Raw genomic sequence first — 24,839 nt, 5'->3', positions numbered from 1 at the left:
CTCTGTCCCCCCTTCACCTTTCCTCCTCCATAACCCCCTGAATAAACATTCAACCTCACCCTGCATGTCGTGTCTATCCATGTTTCTGTCTTCTGCTCACCCACCATGTGTCGCCCTGCCTGGGACCAGCCATTGCTCAGGGACCAGCAGCCATCTCTGCCTGGGGCCCATGTTCTGCCGCCACGTGGCCCTCCACCACTACTCTGGGACCGGCAGCCGTCTCTGCCTGGGACTGGCTGCTCCCAGAGCCTGTTGCCTGCCACCACATGGCCCGCTACCACCATTTGAGACCTACAGCATTTCTGCTGCCTACTGCCGCGGGGATCTTGCAGCATTTTTAAAAAAAGAATATTAGCCTGTCCTGGAACTAGCATTGTTTTTAAAGCAACAACTAAATAAACCTAGGTGAGGCAGGAAGCTTGCCCAGTAGGGTTCAGGCTTTGGGCATAGTGTCAAGCTCTGATACCTGACATAAACAAAGCCTACTATGGTGGATCCACCTAAAATCCTAGAATCATCTAGATCACCATAAATTCTAGGCCACCCTGGTCTGCATAGGAAAAATCCAGGCCTGTCTGAACTACACAGTGAGGTCTTGGCTCCTGTTCTTTCGCAAGTAACAAACAACCATACAAAGAAGCCTAGTGAATAGAAAAGCGATTAATTTCTGTTTAGCCTTAGTATTCAAATTTAGCCTTTGAATTTCAAGAGTATTTTCTGTTAAATGTAAATAGACGTCCATAAAATCTTGTCTAACAGAGAGAACGAAGAAAAGATATCCTGGAATTCTTCCCATGTGTTTTATCTTACTAATGGGGAAGGAAGGTTGAGTATTCATTTTCCTGTCTCGAAGTTGCTTAGTTTTCCTAGAGTTTTCTGGTGGTTCAGGGATTCTAAGGTATACACATTCCTCTACAGAGCAGAAATTCTGCATTCCATTTGTTGGACAGATCAAGAGCGACAGATACGTGGCTTTCCTGGTAGGAACAGGTTGCTTGAGTCAAACACTACCTTCTAGGCAGTTAGACTGGCCAGGGTCCCAAGGTGAGTGAGCTCTCTTAGTAAGTGTGTGGCTCCATCTAGTTCAAGTTCTGGCGGCTTTCTGACTTCCTGACATTTTTTTTTTTTTTTTTTTTAAGCTCGTCCTGGGAAGTGAGCCTCCGCCTTTGCTTGAGGCTACCTCAGCAATTCAACCTTTCACCTACTTAAAGAAAAGTTCACAGACCAACGAAATAATGCGTTGGGTTAAGGGGAAAACAAACCAAAGGGGGGAAAAAACCCGGGCATGAACACTCTCCCTTCTAATATTACACCGGAGTGGTTGTTTTAGTCCTTTGTGTTTTGCTCTGTGTTTTGTTTGAACTGGGGGTTGGGGGAGAGAGGCAGCCTTAGAAAAAAATGCCTTTCCCTGGTGCCGTGTCCAAAGTGAAACACAACGGCAAACTAAACAAACACACATTTCCCGTTCCTAAACAATAATTTGGAGTAAACTTTCATCCTTTGAAAACAAACACGAAACCTGGGGTACGCGAAGATGGGGGGGGGGTAAACGGGTTACACGCTGCGTTAAATGAAGCTCATGCAAGAGAAGTAACACTGGGCGTGCTTCAAGCTTTCGAGCCTTTTCCCTCCACAGGCATTCCCAAACGTCATCCCCCCCCCCCCTTGCAAGATTGGCTAGAAATTCGTGCTTCAACTAGGATAACGAATCCATTCCAGAGAAGAATGAAAAAAACAATAAACATGCTATTTTTTGCCCTACGTTGAGATTTATGCATCGCGGCAATGAAAGCGGGTTTTGCGGTTCTCTAAGGGGACCACCTCGTCGTTACCTCTCGTCCACTCCCCCTCGCCCCCGCTCCCCACGGCAGCAGCCGGCCGGTCCGGCCGCTCCCCTCCCGGAGGCTCCCATCCCCGCCCCACGCGGGCCCCAGCCCGGTCCGGCCGGCGGCGGCCGCTCTGCGGAATGACCTATAGTAACCTCGTGTCCCCGCCCCGGCCGCGGGCGCCGCGCTCCCCTGGCCGGTCCTTGATTGGCCCAGCCCCGCACGCGCCACCGCCCGCGGGCCAATGGGCGGCGGCCTCCTTGCATATGCAACGAGCGCCGGCTGGGGCTGCGCGTCCTGGACTGCGGCTCAACAGACGCTGCTCAGCCGGCGCCGGGGGAGTGTCGCTGCGGTTGTGGCGGCGGCCGCGGGCTGGGACGGAGAGGCGGCGCGGCTGAGCGGGCGGCGGGCGGTCGTCTCTCTTTCTCTCTCGCAGGGCGGCCCCGGCGGCTCCGTCAGGGTCCTGAGGAGGTGGCGCTGGGCGGGAACCGCTCCTGGGAACAGCCAGGCCTGCGTGGGTCGGAGCCCACGGTGAGTGTGCGCAGCGCCCGTTGTGAGGAGACCGAGGGTCGCGGGATGGAGGCGAGGCCTCCCCTCGGTGTGCACGCAGCCCGCCGGTGCCCGAGGGGACGCCCAGCCGTCGGCGGGGTCGGGGAAAGAGGTTGGTGGAGGGTGAAGAGTGGGGCGTCCGCGCGGGGTCGTGGAAACCGCCGCTGTGGAGTCGGGAGCGCGGGAGGAAGGATGCACCGCGGCCTTCGCTGCGCGTGCGGGGGTGGGGTCGTCCCGCTCCACGCGACCGCGCGGTGTCCGTGGGAGGAATCCGCGCTCAGCGGGTCCCCCGAAAGCCAGGCCGGGTCTTGCTGCGGGCGTGGGGCAGAAACTGCGTTTGCTGGGCGGTGGGGCTGGCCTGGGGTCCTCTCTGGTTTAACCTTTTAGGTGTGTTTTAGTCTCGCACGGGTCAGTCATGCGCTGCACATAGCAGCAGCCCCGGGGGTCAAGGTGTGAATAAGATAAAACTTCAATGCCCATTCTGTCTCTAGAACAGGTACTCCCATCAAAGAGCCCCTCTGATAGAAAGGGCAGGACAATTCTTGGGAATTACATAGAAACTGGAGTGGGGGCCGGCTTTGTGAAAGTGGCGATAACCGATCAGAATGCTAGAGCTGACATCTATTGAGCCTCCTCGAGTACTTTATGCACAGCTATGTTTACATTTTTAGTTCCCCAGGACGGCTGCAAATTCCCATTTTAGAGTGGACACATTAACTTAGCCCAGATTTGACTGGTAGAAACTGGAACCCCATGAGGGCCTGTCCGACGGCTTTAGTAGCATCGCAGCTCTGTGCTGCCTGAATGAATAGTTAGCACCGTGGCTTTGGGTCTGGGGGTTCTGCAAGGCTTCGGTGTTCTTCCTATCTGTGGTAGCCAGTTTTGTATGTCCACGTTGGTTCTGAGAGGGGTTGAGGAGTGCTGCTGGGCTAAGAGAACATGTTGGGACGTCCCAGTCAGTCGCACAGACTTTTGTGTTCTGGTATCGTCCTATGCAGAGATGGAGGCCAATTGTATTTTCTTAAGTTGTTCTCTAAGTCTTTTGTCACAGAGTGCCTTGATGACCGTGTTTTTGGCCACAGGAGAGTGTCATCAGGTGTCTTTGGAGCTCAGTTACTGAATTTGTAGGACATTTGGACTGAGTGACTTACTAAAGCCACAAGTATTCTGTGACTCCAAGATGTCCTCCTTTGAAGAAGGCAAGGCAAGAAGAAGGGCAAAGTGAAGGACATTAGGGGGAAAACATCACAGGCTCAGTCCTGATTCACTTAATTGCTCACTGAGAGCCTTCTCATTTCTACCGTGTTAGACCCCTTGTCAGATGTGGGGAAATACAACAGGGACAGAATTGATGTGACCCTGTGCCCTTAGGCAGGAATTAGACTCCAAACCAATGATCTTGTAGATAAATGGGTGATTGCAAGCTATTTTATAATAAAGGTGAGGTGGAGATTATAATAAGCATTTTGATTTAGTTGGAAATCTAGAGAGCTCTCTTTCTTAAAAAACTGATAGTGGGAGATTTTCCTAGATTTCAGTCTCGTGTTCTGAGGCTGTAATTACACAAAGAACAGTAGCTTAAGAACTTTTTTTAGCAACTATTATTTTTTTATTTCAGTATCTCTTTCCCACCAGATTGTCATTCCAGCTCACATTGCAAGATCTCTAAATGAGATAGGGAATGTTTCCAAGCATTTATTCTACCTGCCTTTAGGGTGCTTAAAATTTAACAATTCTTGTAGTGCTTTAGTTTTCTCCCGATGGATGGTTCAGAAGCAAGAATCTATTATATGAGCTTTGGATTTGAAGGTATGGTTTAGACAATCCCCCTAATCCCTAAGTTGGCACAAAGTGACAGGCTTTTCTAATTCTCGTTAAGCAGAATCATTCAAAAGTTCTTTGTAGTTAATATCCTACTGAGTAACATACCTTTTATCCCAGAATTTGGGAGGCAGAGGCAGGTGGATCTCTGAGTTTGAGGCTATCCTGGTTTGCATAGTTCCAGGACAGTCAGAATCACATAGTGGGACCCTGTCTCAAAAAAACCCAAAAAACCAACCAGCCAAATGAATTCTGGTTCTTAGGATGCAAGAAGAACCAGGCATGAATTGGGAAGTATAAATATTTTAGTCAAGCTTTTAAAACTGTCATCTGTTAGATTAATTGAGCCTTTAAAGAGGTTAATATGATGAGCAGGGATTTCCAGAAAGTGGAGATTTTAGACATAAAGTTTCATGGCATGGTGATAAATCCATTAGCTGAGAGAAGGTACTGTTGAAACTTATTGGGATGAAGTAGGTTTTGGATGTGATAGAACAGTTCCTAGGTTTAGCAGTGTCTGGTTGGAGTTGCCTTCTCTCTAGTGTACTGGTTTAGTGTTCAGAAGGAGAGTGGACTTAAGCCATTTGGGGACCTTCTGTTGGAGAGGGGATAGTATCTGAAACCATGAGCATGTCAGGCTGACTATAGAGGATCACAGTAGAGCAGAAAGAAGCCTGCATTAGTACTGAGTAGAAGAGGTAGCTTGCAAGAGAGAAAAGAGTGGTGTATTAGTTATTGTGGCAAAAACAACCTGCTCAGAGAAGGCAGGAAAGATTTCTTTTGGCTCATAGTTTGTTTGTTTGTTTATTGTTTCTTCTCTCTCTCTCTCTCTCTCTCTCTCTCTCTCTCTCTCACACACACACACACACACACACACACACACACACACACACGGTTTCTCTGTGGGACAGTCTTGACTGTCCTGGAACTCACTCTGTAGACCAGACTGACCTTTAACCCACAGAGATCTGCCTGCCTCTGCCTCCTGAGTGCTGGGATTAAAGGTGTGTGCCACACCCCCCCCCCAAGCTTGGTTTATAGTTTCTAAGACGTCATTCTGTTTTAGGGGGAGGGCTTGTTGAGAGCATTTCATATCAAGGTGGCCAGGGAGTAGAGAAAGGGGAATATAGGAAGATCCTAGGGCAAGATAAGACCCCAAAGATTCCCCCTAGTGGTACACTCCTCCAAAGACCACCTCCTAGTTATGCTGTGCTATGAATCCATCAAGGGGTTAGTGTGTCAGTGGCTGAAACTCTGTGATCTAATTGTCTCTGGAAATGCCTTCACAGACCCTCTCCCCTAACCAGAGGTATGCTTTACTAATCTCCTAGGAATTTATTAATCCAGTCAAGTTGACAGTTGGAAGTAACCATTTCAGGACAGTGAGAAGAGAGCCAGAGGTAGTCACTGCAGGGGAGGCAGTCAGGACTGTAGAGTGCTCCTATGAGTTCTTGGTGACCCCCGTCAGTGTGGTCGGATGGGTCAAACCAGAGGTGAGGAAATGAGACAATCGGAAGTATTTCTCAGAGGTTTTTTGTTCGTTTGTTTTGAGAGGGGTCTCTCTATGTGGTCCTGGCTGTCTTCCAGGCTGGTCTTGCTCCAACTCACAGAGATCCTACTGCCTCTACCTCTGGAGAGCTGAGATTAAAAGCTTGTGCCATCATGTCTCATTACTAACAAGAGTTTTTGTTTTTATTTTTTTGTTTTTCCTTGAGACAGGGTTTCTCTGTATAACCCTGGCTATTCTGGAGCTCACTATGTAGATCAGGCTGGCCCTGAGACTGGAAATCTGTCTGTCTCTACCTTCCAAGTGCAGGGATTAAAGAAACGCACCACCACTGCTCAGCCTGTTAATAGAGGTTTTGATCTATTATTTTGATCTATTTGATTTGGTGGATTGTTACTCATGCTGGGGCATGAGAGGAATTGGTACTTTTGCATTCATAATCAGGAGTATAAAACTCCATAGATACTTTCCTTTAAAGCTCTTTTTTTGGTAATTTTAAAATTTTAATCAGCCTAGTTTTACTTTCTTTGTTTCTAGTTTTAAAAATATTCTTAACATTTTTCATTTGTGCATCTCTTAATCACTTTACTTTATTTCATAAAAGGCTGTAGGGAAAATTTACTAAGAAACACTGTTTCCTTGAGTGTTTTTTGTAAGTACTAGTCATTTTGCCAATTCTGTGCATTAGTACTTGCTTCCTGCAAGAATTTTCCTGTAAGTGTAGCACACCATTGTCCCCCACTGTGGTTCGGTGGACAGAAACAGGAGGCTGGGTGCTAGGGTTTGAATCCTCTCACTTACTGGACAACGTCCTCTGACAGCGTAGTTAACTTTTCTGGGCCTTGGTGTATTTACTGAATTCATGGGAATTCAACCTTTAGCTGACTGTCGTGAGAGTGAGAATTTATGTGTCTGTAGTATTGTTGTCAATAAACATGAGCTAATTTTATTTGTTTTCAGATAATCCAAAGTTTATTGCCCCCCCCCCTTTTTTTTTGAGACAGAGTTTCTCTGTGTAGTCTTGGCTGTCTTGGAACTCTGTAGATCAAGCTAGCCTCGAACTCACAGGAATCTGCCTGCCTCTTCCTCCAAGTGCTGGGATCAAAGGTGTGTGTAACCACCACTTAGCTTCTCTTGAAGTAGCATTAACTTTTTTGTATACAGTCGTACCATATGTGTTAGAACCTCTTTTTAGTGGTGTTAGAGATACTGTATGTAAATCGAAACCAATAAATTGAAGAACATTGACTAGCTTTTGTTCTATTATTTTAAAAGTTAATAGCATGTATACATGATTGTGTGTGCCTGTGTGCATGTCACAGTACATATGTAAAGGTCAGAGGACAGCTTTGGAGTTGGTTTTCTCTTGCTTTTATGTGGACTCTAGGGGTTGAGCTCAGTTCGCCAGGCTTAGGTAGCAAGCCATCATTGATTGAGCCATCTCACTGACCCCTGGTTTTGTTCTGTTTTATTTAGCATTAGTTATTTTGAATTTGTGATTTAATTTTCTTGGGAAAACTAAATTTCTATGTGTAACACATTGTAAGCAGGCTGACATTGTGGCATTTTCATCCAGATAACAGGCAGATGCCTTTTATTCTTTAAAAGGTTTATGCCATAAGACATAATAATTCAGGTGGCATTTCTTTCTTTTTATTTTGAAACAGGGTCTCACTATTTACTTCAAAGTGGCCTTGAATTTGCAGTGAGGCTCAGGTTGGCCTTGAAGGTGAGATCCTTCTGCCTCAGCCTCCTGAATCAACTTTGAGTTGCTGAGTGGAGGAGGCACCATTGCCATCCGTGTATATAAAACTTGGTATGTAAATTGGAGCTAGTCACTTATTTCTCAGACTTTATTCTTTCTAAAAAAGGTTTTTCTTTTGGTGGGGTGGAGGCAGGTCTTTCTTTTTTATTTTTTTATGTAACTCTATACTACTAGCCTTGACCTTAAAAATCTCTTGTCTCAGTCTCCCAGGTGCTGGGGTTACAAACCCGCAACACTGTGCCTGTTTGTTAGCTTTCCATTTCAGTCTTTGTAATATGACTGTAAATTCTTACCTCACAGAATTTTTCTGGCCGAGGAAGAAAACAGTAGTTTAGGGGAAACAGCTAAGTGCTTGCTGCTTTCCTTACCCCTCTGCCTTTCTCTTCTGTTGTAATTTGCTTTTTCCATTTTTTCTTTCTTTTCTTCTTCTCCTATCTCCTTATTTTTGTGTTACATAGTAGCAAACATTCTGAATCTGGTAGGTTAACAAACTTTATAGTTTACATTTTAAAGGGATTGATTAAAAGCATTCCTTACTTTCTATCAAGCTCTGTGAAGGTACTAAAAGTGTAGTAAAGGCCAAGGGGTGGGGAGCTCCTGTTTGGTCAGAGTAGTCAGGGAAGGGTCAGCTAAATAAATGAAGTGAGCCTTGAGGTGGATTTGAGGAAAACAGGAGTTTAAGGAAGGTGTTCACAGTGGATGTTGAGGGGCAGTGTTGGAAGTACGTCTTCAGCCAACATTGAGGGTCAGCTGTTGAGGAATAAGGAGGGTAGGGGAGGCATGGAACAGGGGCTTGAGAGATAGATCCAGTTAAGACCCTGCATGAATTTCATTCAGTGAATCAACTGGAATATAGCAAGTGAAGAAGGCAGCAGGAACTTTTCACTTGTTACATACAGGAACTATGTTGAGACACTCTTGAGTTGGTTGCCATGATGCTGCTGGGACTGGTGATGGGCATTGTCCACAACCATTTGGCCTTCCCATTGGACTTAGTTTCCTGTCTGATTTTTCTCTTGCCATAAAATCTTCTTTCCCATCATAGTTCTTCATTTTCACTTCCCCTTTCCTTTTCCTTGGGTTGAGATTTTTGTTACTTGTGCCATAATTTATATGCCATACACACATGCACATACGTATATACACACACTTATGAGAGAGAGACAGACAGACACAGACTAAGACTTTATGTAGTCTAAGCTGTCCTTGTGTGTTACCATCCTGACTGGCTTGTAAATTTTATGTGTTGACTACTTAGAAATTACTGGGGTATTTATATGGGTCTTTTCTTCTTTAGACGTCTCAATAACTAAGATTCTCAGAAAACATCTATGTCAGAGACATTGGGCAGTACGTAGATGGAGCCAAAGAGTGACACCAGGCGCTTCTTCAAGAGCTTACATGCTTTCGGTGAGAGAAAGCAGGCTGCTGCCGTGAACATGACCAGGAATGTGGCAGATCTTCTGGCTTTGAGCCAACAGGAAGAACTAATGGATTTGCCAAACCACTCCCCATTGAGTACAAGTGAAGATGAGGGGGACAGTGATGGAGAAAGAAAATGTCAAAAGCTTCTGGAAGCAGTCAGTTCCCTTGGTGGAAAGAGTAGGTGGAAATTGTCAGAGAGATCTGAGGCTACTCTGAGGGTGTCAGAGTTCAATGTTACTTGTGACGGGTCAGGTGAAAAGCTGGTTCTTTCAGATTTGCTTGAGCCTGCTACAGCATTATCTTCATTGGCTGCTGTGAAGAAACAGCTGCTTAGAGTCAAGCCAAAGACTCTGGCAGTACCCCTTGACAAAAGAGAGGCCGACCAGATCCTCAGGAAAGCAGCATTCAGCAAAACCTCACAAGTGCTCTCCAAATGGGATCCCGTTGTTCTGAAGAACCGGCAAGCAGAACAGCTGGTTTTTCCCATGGAGAAGGAGCTGCCAGCTGTTGCTCCCATTGAGCATGCATTCACTGGCTGGAAAACAAGAACCCCCCTGGAGCAAGAAGTTTTTAACCTTCTCCATAAGAACAAGCAGCCAGTAACAGACCCTTTATTGACTCCTGTGGAAAAAGCCTCCCTCAAAGCCATGAGCCTGGAAGAAGCCAAGATACACCGAGCAGAGCTTCAGAAGACGCGAGCTCTGCAGTCCTACTATGAGGCCAGAGCTCGGAGAGAAAAGAAAATCAAAAGTAAAAAGTATCACAAGTTTATGAAGAAAGGAAAGGCCAAGAAAGCCTTCAAAGAGTTTGAGCAACTGTGGAAGGATGACCCAAGTACTGCATTGCAAGAACTGGGAAAAATGGAAAAGGCCAGAGTGCTGGAGCGGATGAGCCTTAAGCACCAGGGCAGTGGGAAATGGGCAAAGTCAAAGGCAATTATGGCCAGATACGACCTGGAGACTCGCAACGCTATGCAGGAACAATTGGCTAAGAAGAGAGAACTGACCCAGAAACTCCAAGTAGTTTCAGAGAGTGAGGAGGAGGAGGAATGCACAGACGAGGGAGTAATCTCTGCCTCTGGTGGGATGAACGACCTACAGATGAATGCAGCAGGTCTAAATCCTTGGATGCTCAGGAGTTGCAACAGCAGTGCAGAAAGGGGTGAGCTCAAGACCGACCCTGAACAGCTGCCCGAACAGGTGGCCAGTGGGTCTTCTGTAGGTGAGGAAGATGAAAGACCAGTGGCAGAAGAACTTCTGTTGAAAGAAAGATCCTTCCAAGAAAGAGTTGAACCCAACAGTGCTAAGCCAATGGGTGGCCAAGAAGCAGAAGTCTCTTCAGATTGCCAGGAGGAAGTATCTGAATCGAGGGAATTGCTTCAGAAACTCCACAAGGAAAATGATCAGTCTGAGCAGCAAAAAGTGAGTTCAGTGGGAACTGTTCTCCAGATCCAGAGAGAGGAGCTTGCTCAGGAGGAGAGCCTGGTGCCTCAGAGGCTAGAGAGAACACATGTTCTGGAAGAACAAGGAGAGTTGGGCAAAGAGGGACATTGTCAGAAAAGGGGGCGCCCCAGACCTATCTTAAAAGGAGAATGGAAGGAGAGGAACCCCCACAGTGTACTTGATGTCTCTAGAAAGGAGAAGAAGAAGAAGGATCAGATGATTGATCTACAGAAACTCCTAACTACTAGATCTCCTGTGAAATCCTTGGCAGTACCCACAGTAGTGGAGTTGGAAGATGAAGTGGAGACAGACCACAAGCAGATAATAAAGGAAGCTTTTGCTGGGGATGATGTCATCAGAGAGTTCTTAAAAGAGAAAAGGGAAGCTGTAGAGGCAAATAAGCCAAAGGACTTGGATCTGACATTGCCTGGATGGGGTGAGTGGGTTGGTATGGGCCTGAAGCCTAGTGCCAAGAAGAGACGCCGTTTTCTTATTAAAGCTCCTGAAAGTTCTCCAAGAAAAGACAAGAACTTGCCAAATGTGATTCTCAATGAGAAGCGCAACATCCTTGCAGCAGCTCATCAGGTGCACACTCTTCCACACCCATTCACCCACCACCAGCAGTTTGAAAGGACTATCCAGAACCCTATTGGGTACACATGGAACACCCAGAGGGCCTTCCAGAAGCTGACAGTTCCCAAGGTTGGCACCAAACTAGGCCATATCATTAAGCCCCTAAAAGCAGAAAATGTGGGCTACCATTCTTCTTCAAGGTCCGACCTCTCTGTCCTACAGAGCAATCGGAAGTGTCTCTCCAAAAAGCAGCAAAAACAACTGAAGGCAAGCTCTGCCGATTGAACTGCTAGGGGACTAGCATTTTGGTTCCTGGCACAAGGATCCTTGAGTGTTTCTTTTGGTTGCTTCATAGTGCTTCGGGGACATTTACTTAATTGGCAGAACACTGAGTAGTTCAGCCACATTGTAGAAATGAGACATTTATATCTAGTAAAGAGTTTCCATTTCATTTTGAGATATGTGATAAAGTCAGCAATGGGAAAAATGACTACCATAAGCTAGAGTACCTATGTAGGTCCTGTCCTAGTATTAAAGAGGGATCAGTGAGTGGACAGAAGTTCAGGCTGCGATAGGGCAGAAGAATCATGGGCACCAAAGACTGCTCAATTAGTTTAGATATTAAATTAATAGCTCCTGATGTAGTGGCACCTATATATAATCCAGCATTCTGAGAGGCCTGGGCAAAAGGATCATTTACTTGAGGCTAGAGAGTGAGAACTTGGCTTAAAAAACCAAACAATCCTGAAAGTATTCTAGGAAGAGTTAACAGGCAAAGTGAACAAGTTTAGAGATTGGCGAACACAGTGAGAATAGATGGAAGTGACTAGAATTTATTTAAAATAAAGTGTGACAGGGAATTGGGAGTATTGAGAAGTCAGTTGTGGAGGGCCTTAAATGCTTTGCATAGACATTTGAAATTATGTTTTATTCTTCTTTTAGGCAATGTAGAGGAAATAAGACTTGTATAGGGGTTAGGTGTGCTGATGTCTATGTTAAAGGAGTGTGGGTGCCAAGCTGGCAGTGTGCTTGCTGGATGTATTGATATGTATTGATGGGGTGAGAGTTAAAGACCCCAGCTTGTAGAAGTCAGAGTGAACATGGGCAGGAGGGATGGATGATAGGAAGTAAAACAGTCACTTGGCAAGAGATGTGAAGAATAAAGGAGAATGAGGATTTTACTGCGTGCTTTTAAGTTTTGAGCAGCGTTTTGGACTCTGGTTGTACTAAAACTCTGGATTTAAATTTGTAGCTATTCTTCTGTTTTAGCCCCCACCCCCCCAACCTATCTACTTATAATAAGGTCTCTCTGTGTACCCAGGCTGGCCTGGAGCTCGCATAGATCCACCTGCCTCTGCTTCTTAAATGCTGAGATCATCAGGAACCACATTTCAAGTTAGTGTTTCAAGTTAGTGTTAGTGATTTGTGATTTTTAGTATATAAAATTTGTGCCTGTCTGTAGAAATCATTATATACATATTTCTTTATTATAACAATATATGTTCTATATGAAAAATAAAAAAAATGTGTAAAAACATAAAGATGAAAAATTAAAAATCAGTACTAATTCTTCATCCCCAATGTGGCCACTGCTGATACTTTGGTGTTATTGTTTGTTAACAAGTGAAACTATATTGTGTATCTTTAATATTCAGCCTACTTTTCCTTGTCATTATGTCACAAGCAATTACCATGTTAATAGATGTTTGAAATATTTTTAGTGGCTATATAATAATCTAGTGAATGTATGTGTCACAGTGTGTTTGACATTCACAGTTACTGTGTATTTGCTTATTTCTTTTTGAATGCCTGTTACAAATGACTATGGAAAACTTGAAATTTTTTTTTTATTAAAGATTCCGAGAAGTGAAAATACTGGGTAAAGGATATGAAAAAGTTCAGTGCTCTTAATAAAAATCACAACTTGCTTTCTAAGTGGTGGTCCTTCATTTTTGTGTCCTTACCATGAGGGTGACTTACATTTTATTGGTGATTGCATTTATGTAGCCAAGAAGAAAGCCCCTCCCCCCCTTTTTGAGACAACGTTATGTAACACTGGTTGTCCTGGAACTTATGTTCACCAACCAGCCGGATCTTGAACTCATAGAGATCCATCTGTTATCCTTAGTGTGACATATAATTTCACAAAATGACTCTCCCCAAACTACTTAGCCTCTTGAGTGTTTTGGTTAAACCAGACTCAGTGATGTTCTGATTTCAATAGCCACCATACTTAGCAATATCCTATATTCTACTGAAAGATCTGAAGACAGGACAATGTAGGTGATAACCTTTCAGTGATTGCCTGACTGTTGAGTGAGTTTATAGAAAAAACCCTTACTTTCTTTGAGATTTCCAGCCTATTTTTCAGAAGCGAAGACACAAAATTCCTCATTATTTTCTGTGATGTTTCTTGTTTCACTGTTTGAAATAAGTTCATAAAACAACAAAACAAAGTAAACTATAAACATTTATTGAATACATGGTATATATGGTATATAATGTTTTCTGGCTTTCTTGGTCTAAGTATTTCAGAGCTGACTCATTAATATCCCCACTTCCTTGAAGTGTAGTTGGAAACAAGCAAAATCTGTAGAGGTCTATTCAAAGTATTGGGTTCTTAGAGGGATAAAGACTACAAGCAGTTGCTAGGTTTCGTAGAGGTTACATCAGAGTTGGGACAATTGGAGCTGTCTAAAAAGCACTGGGATTCAAGTCGGAGAGGTGAAAAATAGATTTGTAAATCCTCAGTAGCTATGATGGCCCTGTCCAGTGGTGTGTGAAATCCTTCAGCAGTCCTCCCCATTGCTGGACCTCACAAGGGCTAGGGTGTGCACTCTATCACTGGGCACATGTCCATCAGCAACAGGTGCTTGAGCATTAGCTGATGATGACTTTATGGCTTTAAGATACTCTCTTTACTTTCAAATCAACACCAAATGAGTAGAGAAGATAGCTGTTTGGAGGGATGGAGTGAATAAAGGATGGCCTAGTCTGAAGTAGTGATGTTAAGTCATGGGGTTTTCCTTCCAGAATGTGGGTGATAGAGACTGGGGAAGGCCTTTGGGTAGAAGAAGGGCTAGTACAGACTAGAGAGGCACGGGTGTACCATGGCGGTGGAAGGATCATATGTAGGGAGAAGGGAGCACGTGGGCTACAGAGATGAACTAGAGTCAAGCCAGAAAGTCCATGAGATGTCAAAGAAAATGGAGGCGTTGATGGTCAGAGAAGGGTGTGATAGGATTGCTAGAACTGGACTGCGTATGAAGAAAGTATGGTTTTGAAAATCTGTGTTTAAGCAATTCCGTATTAAATAAAAATCATTTCTTCTGTACCTAGGAAGTAGTAACAGAAACATAAAGACTTGTTATTTGTGTGTGTGTGTGTGTGTGTGTGTGTGTGTGTGTGTGTGTGTATGTGTATACTGGTGCATGCTGTTGCCCTCTTGTGGAATTCACAGGACAGCTCCCTCCGTCCTGAAAGTTCCCAAGAGAGAGCTTGACAAGTGTTGGTGACAAGTATTTTTACCCACTAATCTGTCTCTGGCCTGAACAAATTTTTTTTTTTCTAAAAAGGCTTTGTCTGTGTAGCCCTGGCTGTTCTGGAATTCACTTTGTTAGAGCAGGCTGGATTAGAACTCACAGAGATCCATCTGCCTCTGCCTCTGTCTCCCAAGTGCCGGGATTAATGGCGTGTGCCACCACCGCCTGGTTATTAGACTTGTAGAATTCGAACTAGACCCGACATGAGCATTGATGTTTGAAGTTGTTAGAGACTTCTCTTACATAATAAAGATGTTTAGTTTGTATATTTTCTGGGCATGAGAAAAAAAAAAACCCAGTATGGGGGAGGGAATGACTGCCGGGGCTGAGATGAGGTCTGGGAGGTGGAGCAGAGTAGTCTAAGTAGGACGAAATTGGAGTGGTGGATACGGAGGAGCTTGAAATCCTCAGTTGTGTGGAAAGTGTTGCTGCTGCTGAGGATGCTGTCACTGGCTCTCCCTTGAGTGAGTGACTTCTTCTGATGACTGTTTCATTTCATAAGGTAACTTCATGGGTAGATAGGACTTCAGTCTCTTGTATGAACCTAGAAGCTTAAGGGTGGCAAGCAAATTGATGAAAGCCTGGCTGAGATCACCTTGATGTGCCCAGCAGACTTGAAATATGCTGATGCCTTAATCCTCATAGTGACGTCATGATACAAGGATTCTTCACTCCTGTAAACGAGAAGTAGAAACAATTTAGGTGGCATTTAGTAAGTTGTTGAGAGTCAAGCCTGGAATTTGGCTTCATAGCCTAAGTGCTTAACCATGAAGTTAAACAGACTTCAGTGTTTCAGGATGAGCGACTTGTGACAAGTACTTAAGGTAAAGTTAGACTATAGGAATGGTAGTTTTATAGGTGAAAATCAAGTCTTGCTAGCAGATGTATTGCATTTTGCAGAATGTGTAGGGATTGTCCCATATGTTTTCTTGTTTCTTTATTGGTATTGTCTGTTTAGCTTTAGACTTGAACCTGAAGCTTTAGGATGTTAGTGACATATGAGTAAATGGGAGCCAGCGTTAAACCAAGTCCTTGTTACCATTGCTCTAAAAGGAACAAGTCTTTTGGAGGTTTTGTAAACTTGTTATCAAAATAGTTCTGTCAGCAATAGTACTAAGTCAGTCAGTCATGTGATGTTGCTGAGGTTTCTGTCCACCAGGTCCCACAGCCGTTTAGTCCCAAATAAACATACAGAGGCCTACATTAATTATAAACGGATTGACCTATTAGCTCAGGCTACTTATTAACTCTGATAACTTAAATTAGCTCATAGTTCTTGTCTGTGTTATCCACATGGCTTGGTACCTTTGTCAGCGAGGGATTCTCGTCTTGCTTCTTCTGCGGCTGGGTGACAACTGCAGACTGACATTTCCTCTTCCCAGAATTATCCCCTGCCTCTACTTCCTGCCTGGCTACTGGCCAGTCAGCATTTTATTAAAATAATACAAGTGACAGGATAAAAGACCATTGTCTCACAGCAATGTGACATCTAAATAAAAACAAGTTTCTGTATTTTTTTTCCCCTATATGTTGTGTTAACTATGCATGAAACTGAACTCTACTTAATTTAGCTCTGTGTTGGCCACTTTTCATGATGCCTTTGTGTTTTCCCAGAGCCCTGCTTGTGTCTACTGCTTTTCACATTTATCCTTATTTTAATTTTGTGCATTAGATAAATGGTGACAGATGGGTGAAATCAGGTACAAAAAGTTATTTCTTGATGAAAGACCAAACCTAATTAGTGGTAGAGCTCAGATCACCATTAATTTGCTGACCCCAGGAAATAATTAACTGTAGATAAACCAACCTGCTCATCACTGCTTGCGTGGGACTTTTCCTTCCTTTCAGTAGTGAGGGTTCTACATCCTGAGAAATTCTACGTGGGCTAGCAAATCAGGGTAGTTGTCATCCTTATTAGTTTTAACACTTTATGCTGGATTGGGGATGGGAGTAAGTTTGCGATGTGGTATACAGGCATCCACCTTCTTGTTTTGGATCATTCTTCAGTGTCTATAGAATGCAGATGACTGAAGAAAACCTCAGAGGTAGTGAAGGACCCAGCTTTTTCATTAAATAAAAACATGTGAAATTAAGTTTAAAGGGGAGTAGCTAGCTGTCTCAGTCAGTGTTCTATTGCTATGAAAGAAGAGACACATGACCAAGGCAGCTGAACTGGGGCTAGCTTAGTTTCAGAGGTTTAGTCCATTTTCATCATAGTGGGGGCTGGCAGGAACACGGTGACACTCATGGCACTAGGGCAGCAGCTGAGAGCTACCTCCTGACCCACAGGCCAGGAGGGAGGAAGAGAGAGAGAGATACTGGGCTTGCTATGGGCTTTTGAAACCTAAATAGAGGTTGACCCCTAGTGACACACTTCCTCCAACAAGGCCACACCTCCTTATCTTTCTAATCTTTTCTAACCCTTCTCATCCCTGGTGACTAAGCTTTCAAATAACGAGCCTATAGGGCATTCTTATTCAAGCCACCACATTAGATAATTCTGTTTTTTGGAGTTATTAGGATATATTTGTTCTTTGCTATTGTGATGTTCTAGGACTACCAAGACAATTTTATTTTCTTGCTACTCCATTTACCTGTATAGAAGCTTTGATAGCCAGACGATACCCACCCACTGTAGGACAAAAATCCATATTCTCTGGACTGGTCTTCATAATTCTATGCAAGTATCAGCCTGGAACTAATGCTACGTACTACTAGTGGGAAGCCTGGTGAGGAGTCCCGGTGAAGAATCCAGTGCAGTAGAGAGTTCTGACTTCCCACTAGTGGAATGTAGCAGGTTTGGGTATCTTTGTTGTTGTTTGAGACAGGGTTTCTCCGTAGATTTGGAGCCTTCTTGGAACTCACTCTGTAGATCAGGCTGGCCTCAAACTCCCAGAGATTTGCCTGTCTCTGCCTCCCAAGTGCTGGGATTAAAGGTTTATACCACCACCCGGTTTAGCTAAACTGTCTTTTTTATTCTGTAGGTTAGGTTGAATGCTACCTCTCTCCCTTATTATAAATGCTTTGAAAATTTATATGTAAGTATTGTGTTTACATTATTTCCACCCTTCCTTCTCTAAAATACCTACCGTGTTCCCCTACTCAAATCCATGATCTACAAGAGAGGGGGGGAGAGCTCCTGCTGAGTCCATTTATAGTAATGTGTGTGCGAGAGCGTGCACACACATACACATACACATACAGTTGTTTAGGACTGGGCACTTGGGATTGGATAATCTATCAAGGACCTCCTCCCTGGAGAAGACTGATTTGGTCTTCTCAGCAGCTGTTAATTGTCTGCAGTTCTTCATCTAGGGGTAGGGCCTTGTGAGATTTTCACAGTTCACACTGGCATGTCAGTTGCTGTTCAGATTGTACAGGTTCCGTTTAAGCTGCAATATTTTTAAGACAGCTTTCCTGTCATATCTAGAAGGCATCTCACAGATGATGTCCAGAGGCTCCTAGTCTTCCTGTGTGTCCCCTGAGCCTTAGGTGTATGGCTTGTGGTTATAGATATATCAGTTGGGATTGTGTCCTGCAGAGTCAGTTGTCTGCATTTTAGCCAGTTGTGGTTTCTGTAGCCATGTCCATCTGCAGCAAAAGAAGCTTCTTTGATGAAGGGCAAAAGCTACATTTATCCGTGGGTACAAGGATAGGTGTTTAGAATGCAGTTAGAAAATATGCTGGGTTAGGAAAGCAACAGTAGTATGTTTATGTTCTCCTTCAGGCTTTATAACTTGAAGCCACAGGTAGTTGGCTAGGGTTACAGCCAGGCATGAGTTCCTTCCTACTGAGCTGCCTTAAAGTTCAGTTAGACAGCTGTGTTTGCTTTAAGTTTGTATCACGGTTTTACCCTTGAGGGTATTGCCATGCTGGTCTTTGTGGTTCATAGGCATCACAGCTGAGCTGGACCGCTGATGACTCTTCTCTCTTGGCTGCTTGTGTAGCACCCTCAGATGCTGTGAGAGCTAGTCCTCAGCCAGGTGGCTTCCAGGTCAGTTCCAGCTTGATTCTTCTGAGTCCTGTGTCTCAAGTATTTGGTGTCTTTAGCAATAGCATCTTGTCTCACTGTTCTGGAAGACTACCAAACCAGCGACAATAGCTTTTATTACTGGGAGTCTTTTCAACTCTCCTGACCAACTTGAAGGTTTCCCCTGCCTGACACTGGGGTTTTTGTTAGGTAGTATAGGGTTTTGGTTAGGTAGTATATGGCTCTTAGGGAGAGCATTATCATCTCAAGTGGCATAGCTTCAAAGTATGTGTGTATGTTTGTATGTATGTATGTATATATGTATGTATGTGTACACATACACATATTGTAAATGTATTTGTTAGCAGAACGTTTCCCTATGGCTTTCAAGCATTATGCTATTTTTTAACCTATCCTTTCCCCCTCCCTTCACATTTTCAGGTAAGCCATCCCCCCTCCCAGTTTTCCTCATCTTTCCCTTTATAGCCCCTGTGCCCTTCTACGTCCCCCACCATAGAAATGCCCTTCCTCATGGTCTCTTCTAGTTTCTGATTTCTGTGGTTACTCCAGGTTATATACTCATATCTAAAGATTCAGAGGTAGAATCCATAAATAGAACATGTGATACTTGTCTCTCTGGATCTGGCTTACCTCTTCAGTGTATTTTCTGGTCCCACCCAATTACCTGAAAATTTTATGATTTTATTGTCCTTTACATATTAGTAGGATTGCGTTGTGAATATGTATCACATATTATTCATTCTGGGTGAAGTTAGATTGTTCTCATTTCCTGATTATGGTGAATAGACTGGCAGTGGAAATGCTGAGCAAGTATCTGTGGGTGGGATGCTGAGTCCTTAGGGGTCATATGGTGGATTTTTAGTTTTGTGAGAATTCTCCACACTGATTTCCATAATGACTTTACTAGTGACAACCAGGGAATTGGTAATGCTAAAGACACACAATTTATATGTTAGGAAAAAATAAATATAAATAAATAAATGGGGACTGCAGAGATGGCTCAGAGGTTAAGAGCTTTTCCAGAGGTCCTGAGTTCTATTCCCAGTGGCTATATGTTGGCTCACAACCATCTGTAATGAGGTCTGGTGCCTTCTTCTCGCATGCAGGCATACATGCAGGCGGAACACTGTATATAATGAATAAATCTTAAAAGAAAGACACAGTGGTTATGCTTTGTTGTCTTGCTTCATAATTTGGTCTGCAAAAACTGACCAATATTCAGAACTACTATGGAAAATAAAATCTAGTGTGCATGTTTGCCAGTTAAGTTTCTTGTCTATTAAAGTGATTTTGAGCTAATCTATTTCTTTTTTCTTCTTCTAGGTTCTTGTTGAAATCTGTTAATTCTAATTTTTGAACACTTATGAATAACCACGCATCTTCAAAACCATCTACCATGAAGCTAAAACAGACCATCAACCCTATACTTTTATATTTCATACGTTTTGTAATATACGTCTATACTATTTTAACATACATTCCATTTTACTTTTTATGTGAGTCAAGACAAGAAAAATCAAACCAAATTAAAGCAAAGTCTGTCAATTCAGAACCGGATTCTGCATACAGATCTATTGACAGCTTGGACAGTTTGGCTTCAGTTTTGTACCCTGGCTGCAATACACTTGATAAAGTCTTTCTGTATGCAAAAAATAAATTTAAGGACAAGAGACTATTGGGAACGCGTGAAATTTTGAATGAGGAAGATGAAATTCAACCAAATGGAAAAGTTTTTAAAAAGGTGAGATGATGTCTGCTGCCTTGAGTCCCTTCATACTTGTACCCACAAGTCTTTTCTCCATGTACACACTTAGAATCATGGGAAGTGTAGTCTCCTGCAGCTGGGTTCTGCTGGTGTTGTAGGAGAAAGTCTCCCTCTAGGGCCCTAGACTTTTTTGTCCCTCTGTCCTCACTGCCACCAATTTGACTTATTTTTCAGGAAGACATGGAGAATGTGCCTTGGTGTGGGGCTCTTGAACCCCACATCTCCATGGTGTGCGATAAAACATTTAGGTAGTTTAGAGTGGGGGAGCCCTATTCTAGAGTGCTTGGCACCATGTGACTTGTTTTGGTTTTCCTGGGATTCACAGTGGGTGTTAATATCTTGGTACTTTGGTTATGGCAGATGCATGGTTTAAATTTTTGTTTTTACTACTGTAGAGAATCTTGGCTTGAAACAGAGATGAGCTGTCTTTACAGACAGAAATATTGTGGTTAAGAGCATGGACTTTAGACCCAGACCGCAAGTTTGAATTTTGGTTTCGCCACTTACTAGTCTTGTGGCTTTAGAAAAGTTATTTAATGACTGTGGCATTAGTATTTATGAGCCAAGCTGTTTTAATTAGTACCAAGTTCTTTTCAACCTGGAAGTAACCTTATGGATTAGATGATGCCATCTCTATTGAAGACCAGAGCATTGGCACACAGATGAGTTAGGTAACTAACTTACCCCAGGACCCTAAGGCTGCTGAGTGGCAAAGCTGAGGCTTGAACTCAAGCCTTTGATCTCCAAAACTCATACTCTGTAGCTAACTACGAATTATAGGAGAGGAGGAAAAAAAAACCAATTATTTGTATCATTTTCCTATTTATTTACCCATCTGTCTATCTATTAATTGTTTATAAATTGTGGTCTCTCTCTGTGTAGTCCTAGCTGTCTTGGAACTCTGTGTAGACCAGGCTGCTCTCAAACTCAGAGATCCACCCACCTTCTGCCTCCACAGAATGCTGGGATTAAAGGCATGTACCTTTAATTCTTTATGTCAGAAGATATGCCTATTATTAGTACTTGTGAATTTTGCATTTGTGGTTTATCAGTTTGTTCAATATATATATATATGTACATACATACATACATACATACATACATATATATATATTGACAAAACATTCTGTTTTTCTTGTCTAGAATTAGCTCTTTTGGGGACCTAGAGTTAATTTTTAGGTTTTGTATGTATAACAAATGAAATCTACTGTCTGTTGTCTGTATCAGAGTATAGCTGAGACCCGTGTTTCTGTTGGGCTGTGGCAGCTGTGGGAATGGACTGCAAGCTAGAGAGTGAGTTAAAGAGCCAGCCCTACGCCCACTCACACCCACTGTCCTGTGTCATGGCGGGGAACGGGTGACACAGCTTAGGTTTTCCTACTGGCCAAACAGCAGAGGACGGTCAGAAGGCTTTTATTTGTTCATTTATTTTTAAGGTCTCATGCAGCCAGGCTGGTATTAAACTCTTGATCCTCCTACTTCCCTGATTGCATTGGTTTGTGCTACTACAGTAGACAGAAGACCTGTTTTTGGTGACTTGTTTTCATTAGAAATAGTTACCACATTTGAAGATAACCTTCAGTTTGAGAAGCTTGTATGCATTAATATTTCAAAGTGTCCTTACTTTGGGGAGCAGCAGCATAGAATATAATATGGGTAAAGAAGGAGGGATTATGTAGCTGCCAGTGGTTATGGAAGACTTCACTGACATCTGAGTTACTGTGAAAGTCAGCGAGCGGGCTTTGTCAGCTAATATAGTTTCCTTCTTTGTTATTTCTCAGTGCTGGCTTTTGTATTGTCTCTTTCTTCAGAGTCACATTTTTATCACTTCGGCTTATTATGATGCTCACTTTTGGAAAGTGGTGTGGTGACATGTGGTTGCAGTCCTAGCAGTGAAGGCTAAGGCAGTGTGATATGAGTTCAAGACTATACTGGGCTATCAAGATCCTGTCTCAAAGCACCAAAAAAGGAAAAAAAAAATTGCTGAAGTTACAGTTTCGTGGTAGATCAGTTGCCTGTTACACTCAAGACTCTAGGTTCAATCCTCAGGTGGTTCCCCATCCCCAAATAAATCCAAACAAAAATATTAGAGAACATCCTTCACTTTTGACTGGGTTCACCCTCCCTGTAAGCCTGTGGTTGAACATTCAGGAAGGGGACAGAGGCAAGAGGATAGAAACAAGTTCCAGGCCAGCCAGCACTACATAGTATAACCCTGTTTAAACATGCCCTCCTGCATTTTCTGACTTGTGGGGACATTTACATCCTAATTCATATGAAAAGTAATAGTTCTGTGGCCTGGGATCTGTGCTTTGTTCTTTCTTCACTCTCCTGTGGCTTTCACTTCCATGCTTGCTGTCCCCACTTCCTGTTTCTTAACTGCCTGTCCCAAACCACACAAGTGTAGGCTAAAGAAAGCCAGGCATACTTTGTTGAAGAAGACAGGAAATGTGTAATTCTGAAATAGTTCTAGATAGTAAATGAGGATAGAAACCAAAAACCTCATACTTAAAACTACATGAAATCTTGATTTCTACTAGACCAGAGGTCTAAGTGGTTAAATATTGGTGTGCTTTTATTTTAATAACTTCTGTATGCTATCACTATTTTATTATTTGTCTTTTGAGGTGCAAGATACTGTCATCAAAGCATTGCATTTTTTATGTTCCTAAAAAATCTTTAAAATACTAATGTTCTTTTTCCAGGTAGTTGTACTCTTTTAAACAGGATGCTGTGAATGATAATTTTTTTTTCTTGAGACAGGGTTTCTCTGTAGCTTTGGAGCTTCTCCTGGGACTAGCTTTTGTAGACCAGGTTGACCTCGAACTCACAAAGATTGGCCTGCCTCTGCCTCCCTAGTGCTGGGATTAAAGGTTTGTGCTACCACCGCCTGGCTCTGAATGATAATTGATGTTATGACATGCACAGTGATATTGTGTGTCACTCCTTTGACAGAATAAAAAAAATAGTCAAGTATGAACGAACAAGGTGACCCCAAGGTTCCTACGAGGACTGGGGATGTATAGCTCACTGGTCGAATGCTTAAGAATGTTAAAATGAGGAGGCCTGAGACTTGTTGAGAACTGTGCTGCCAGGAATGCTGAACCTGTTTGCATCTCTAGCAAACCCTGTGTGACTGAATGGTGATGAGAGCGAAGGTTATGGCTCCAGCTATTCCACACGTTAAGCGAATCATCACTGAGTGTCTTAACACTAATAAGACACACTGGGTAATTTTTTATGGGTCTTACATTTTTGGCACAAGAGGGAGAAGGCCATCAACAGTGTGAAAGCAGATTGGTGATTAAGGACTGCCTGCCTGAATAGGTTGCGTTTAAGGTGAGACCTGAACAAAGATCTAGCAAAGTGGGGTAAAGAACCTCTGGGCAGGAAGACAGAGTAGTGGGTCCCAGACAAGAATGAGCTCATCTGAGCGAGGTTCATGGGGTGAATCACGTAAGGTCCTCCTTCCCCTATTCTAGCATTTCCGAAGAACAGAAAGGATGGGGGTTGTGCTTTAGGAAGTTGAGTTTGGAAAGGGGGTTTGCACATTACACAGAGGCTTAGAAAACTTCCAGTCCCTCTGGGCCTCAGAGCAGCTGGAAGTAAGGCTGGCTGCATCTGAAGTAAGGGCAGTAAGAGACCTGTTCATGTGTGTGTTGCTAAGAGTGGTGTGAGTTGTGGAGAAGATGGCCTGGCATGACAGTAATGGAGATAAAAGAGGTGGCTGGGTTCAGGCCATACTTTGTAGATGAGGTGGTAGACTCTGGATAGATCTAGCAGTGAGCCTGAGGATGAAATGCAAAGGTGAGTAACTTGAGTTGTGAGGAGCACTTGGGCGGATGGTGCACTGGCCTCTTCCATAGGAATGATGGATAAAGAGAGGAAGCGGGAGAGCGGTTGGCTTGGGGCTTGCTAAGTTTGCTATACCTGTTTGGTATCCTGCTGAGCAAGTGAAAACAGAAGGCTGTAGTGGAGGTGGAAGTTTGAGGAGCTTTTGAAGCAGTCGTTGAGAGTCTGCCTTTTGTCAGGGACATTCAGCCATGTGGACCGCAGGATGTGAGCACCAGTGTATATAGGCTCTTAAGTTTGGTAGTTGAAGGTTGAGGAATTTCTGTTTAATTGCTAATGACTTAGTGAGGTAAGCGACGATGATCATCTTCAAGTAGAGAGGAAGGATATTTAAAAAGAAGAAGTATTTAGAGTTACTAGAGAATGAGAAAATTAGTAACTGGGGGGGGGGGTCTTAGACTGTGGGCTGATGAAATCTGTAGTACTGCATTCAGTGAGGTTCGTTCTTTCTGCAGCAGTGTTTAACAGCATAGGTTAAAATAGCTTAGTTTTGAGTTAGCCATACAGTCAGGATTAGAAACTTCAGGATGTCCACAAATGTTATCTTACAGGAAAGATAATTAACTAGAACACTCAGTACTCAGTGATTTAAATAATGAAACACAGATTCAGGTTTCCTTTTTATTTTGTCCTTTTTTTAAATTTTCTTTGGAGACAGGGTCTTGTAGTAATAGGAGCGGCGGGCTGCTTCCCGCCACCCGGCTAGCTTTACCCAAAATAATTACACGGACACTGTATTCTTTTAATCACTGCTTGGCCCATTTCTATCTAGCCTCTTCTA

The 24,839-nt window shown here is 43.4% G+C and overlaps 2 protein-coding genes across 3 annotated transcripts in view; both read left to right on the top strand.

Annotated features, from left to right (window-relative positions):
• The first annotated feature begins 2,280 nt into the window (after positions 1 to 2,280).
• The window catches only part of Acsl3 (acyl-CoA synthetase long chain family member 3), a 48,874-nt gene continuing 26,315 nt past the window's right edge, over positions 2,281 to 24,839 (top strand). The window contains exons 1-2 of the mRNA XM_005361547.2: positions 2,281 to 2,357; positions 19,765 to 20,182. Coding sequence (XP_005361604.1) covers positions 19,805 to 20,182 — 378 coding nt within the window. The 5' untranslated portion in view covers positions 2,281 to 2,357; positions 19,765 to 19,804. The remainder of the gene's footprint in view (positions 2,358 to 19,764; positions 20,183 to 24,839) is intronic.
• Positions 2,292 to 12,894, top strand: LOC101999455 (U3 small nucleolar RNA-associated protein 14 homolog B-like). 2 transcript variants are annotated; one of them, XM_026786093.1, is made up of 2 exons: positions 2,292 to 2,357; positions 8,766 to 12,894. In XM_026786093.1, the coding sequence occupies exon 2, from the start codon at positions 8,827 to 8,829 to the stop codon at positions 11,191 to 11,193; it is 2,367 nt and encodes a 788-aa protein (XP_026641894.1). In that variant the 5' UTR covers positions 2,292 to 2,357; positions 8,766 to 8,826; the 3' UTR covers positions 11,194 to 12,894. The 2 variants fall into 2 exon arrangements, with proteins under 2 accessions (XP_026641894.1, XP_005361603.1); XM_005361546.3 differs by lacking the exon at positions 2,292 to 2,357 and adding an exon at positions 7,384 to 7,519.

Source organism: Microtus ochrogaster, linkage group LG4 (genome assembly GCF_000317375.1).
Source record: "Microtus ochrogaster isolate Prairie Vole_2 linkage group LG4, MicOch1.0, whole genome shotgun sequence".
NCBI lineage: Eukaryota > Metazoa > Chordata > Mammalia > Rodentia > Cricetidae > Microtus > Microtus ochrogaster.
This window is presented reverse-complemented; position numbering and strand designations above follow the sequence as displayed.

Coding starts and splice junctions, on each gene's coding strand:
- LOC101999455 (XM_026786093.1), top strand. CDS start 8,827: ATGGAGCCAAAGAGTGACACCAGGCGCTTCTTCAAGAGCTTACATGCT.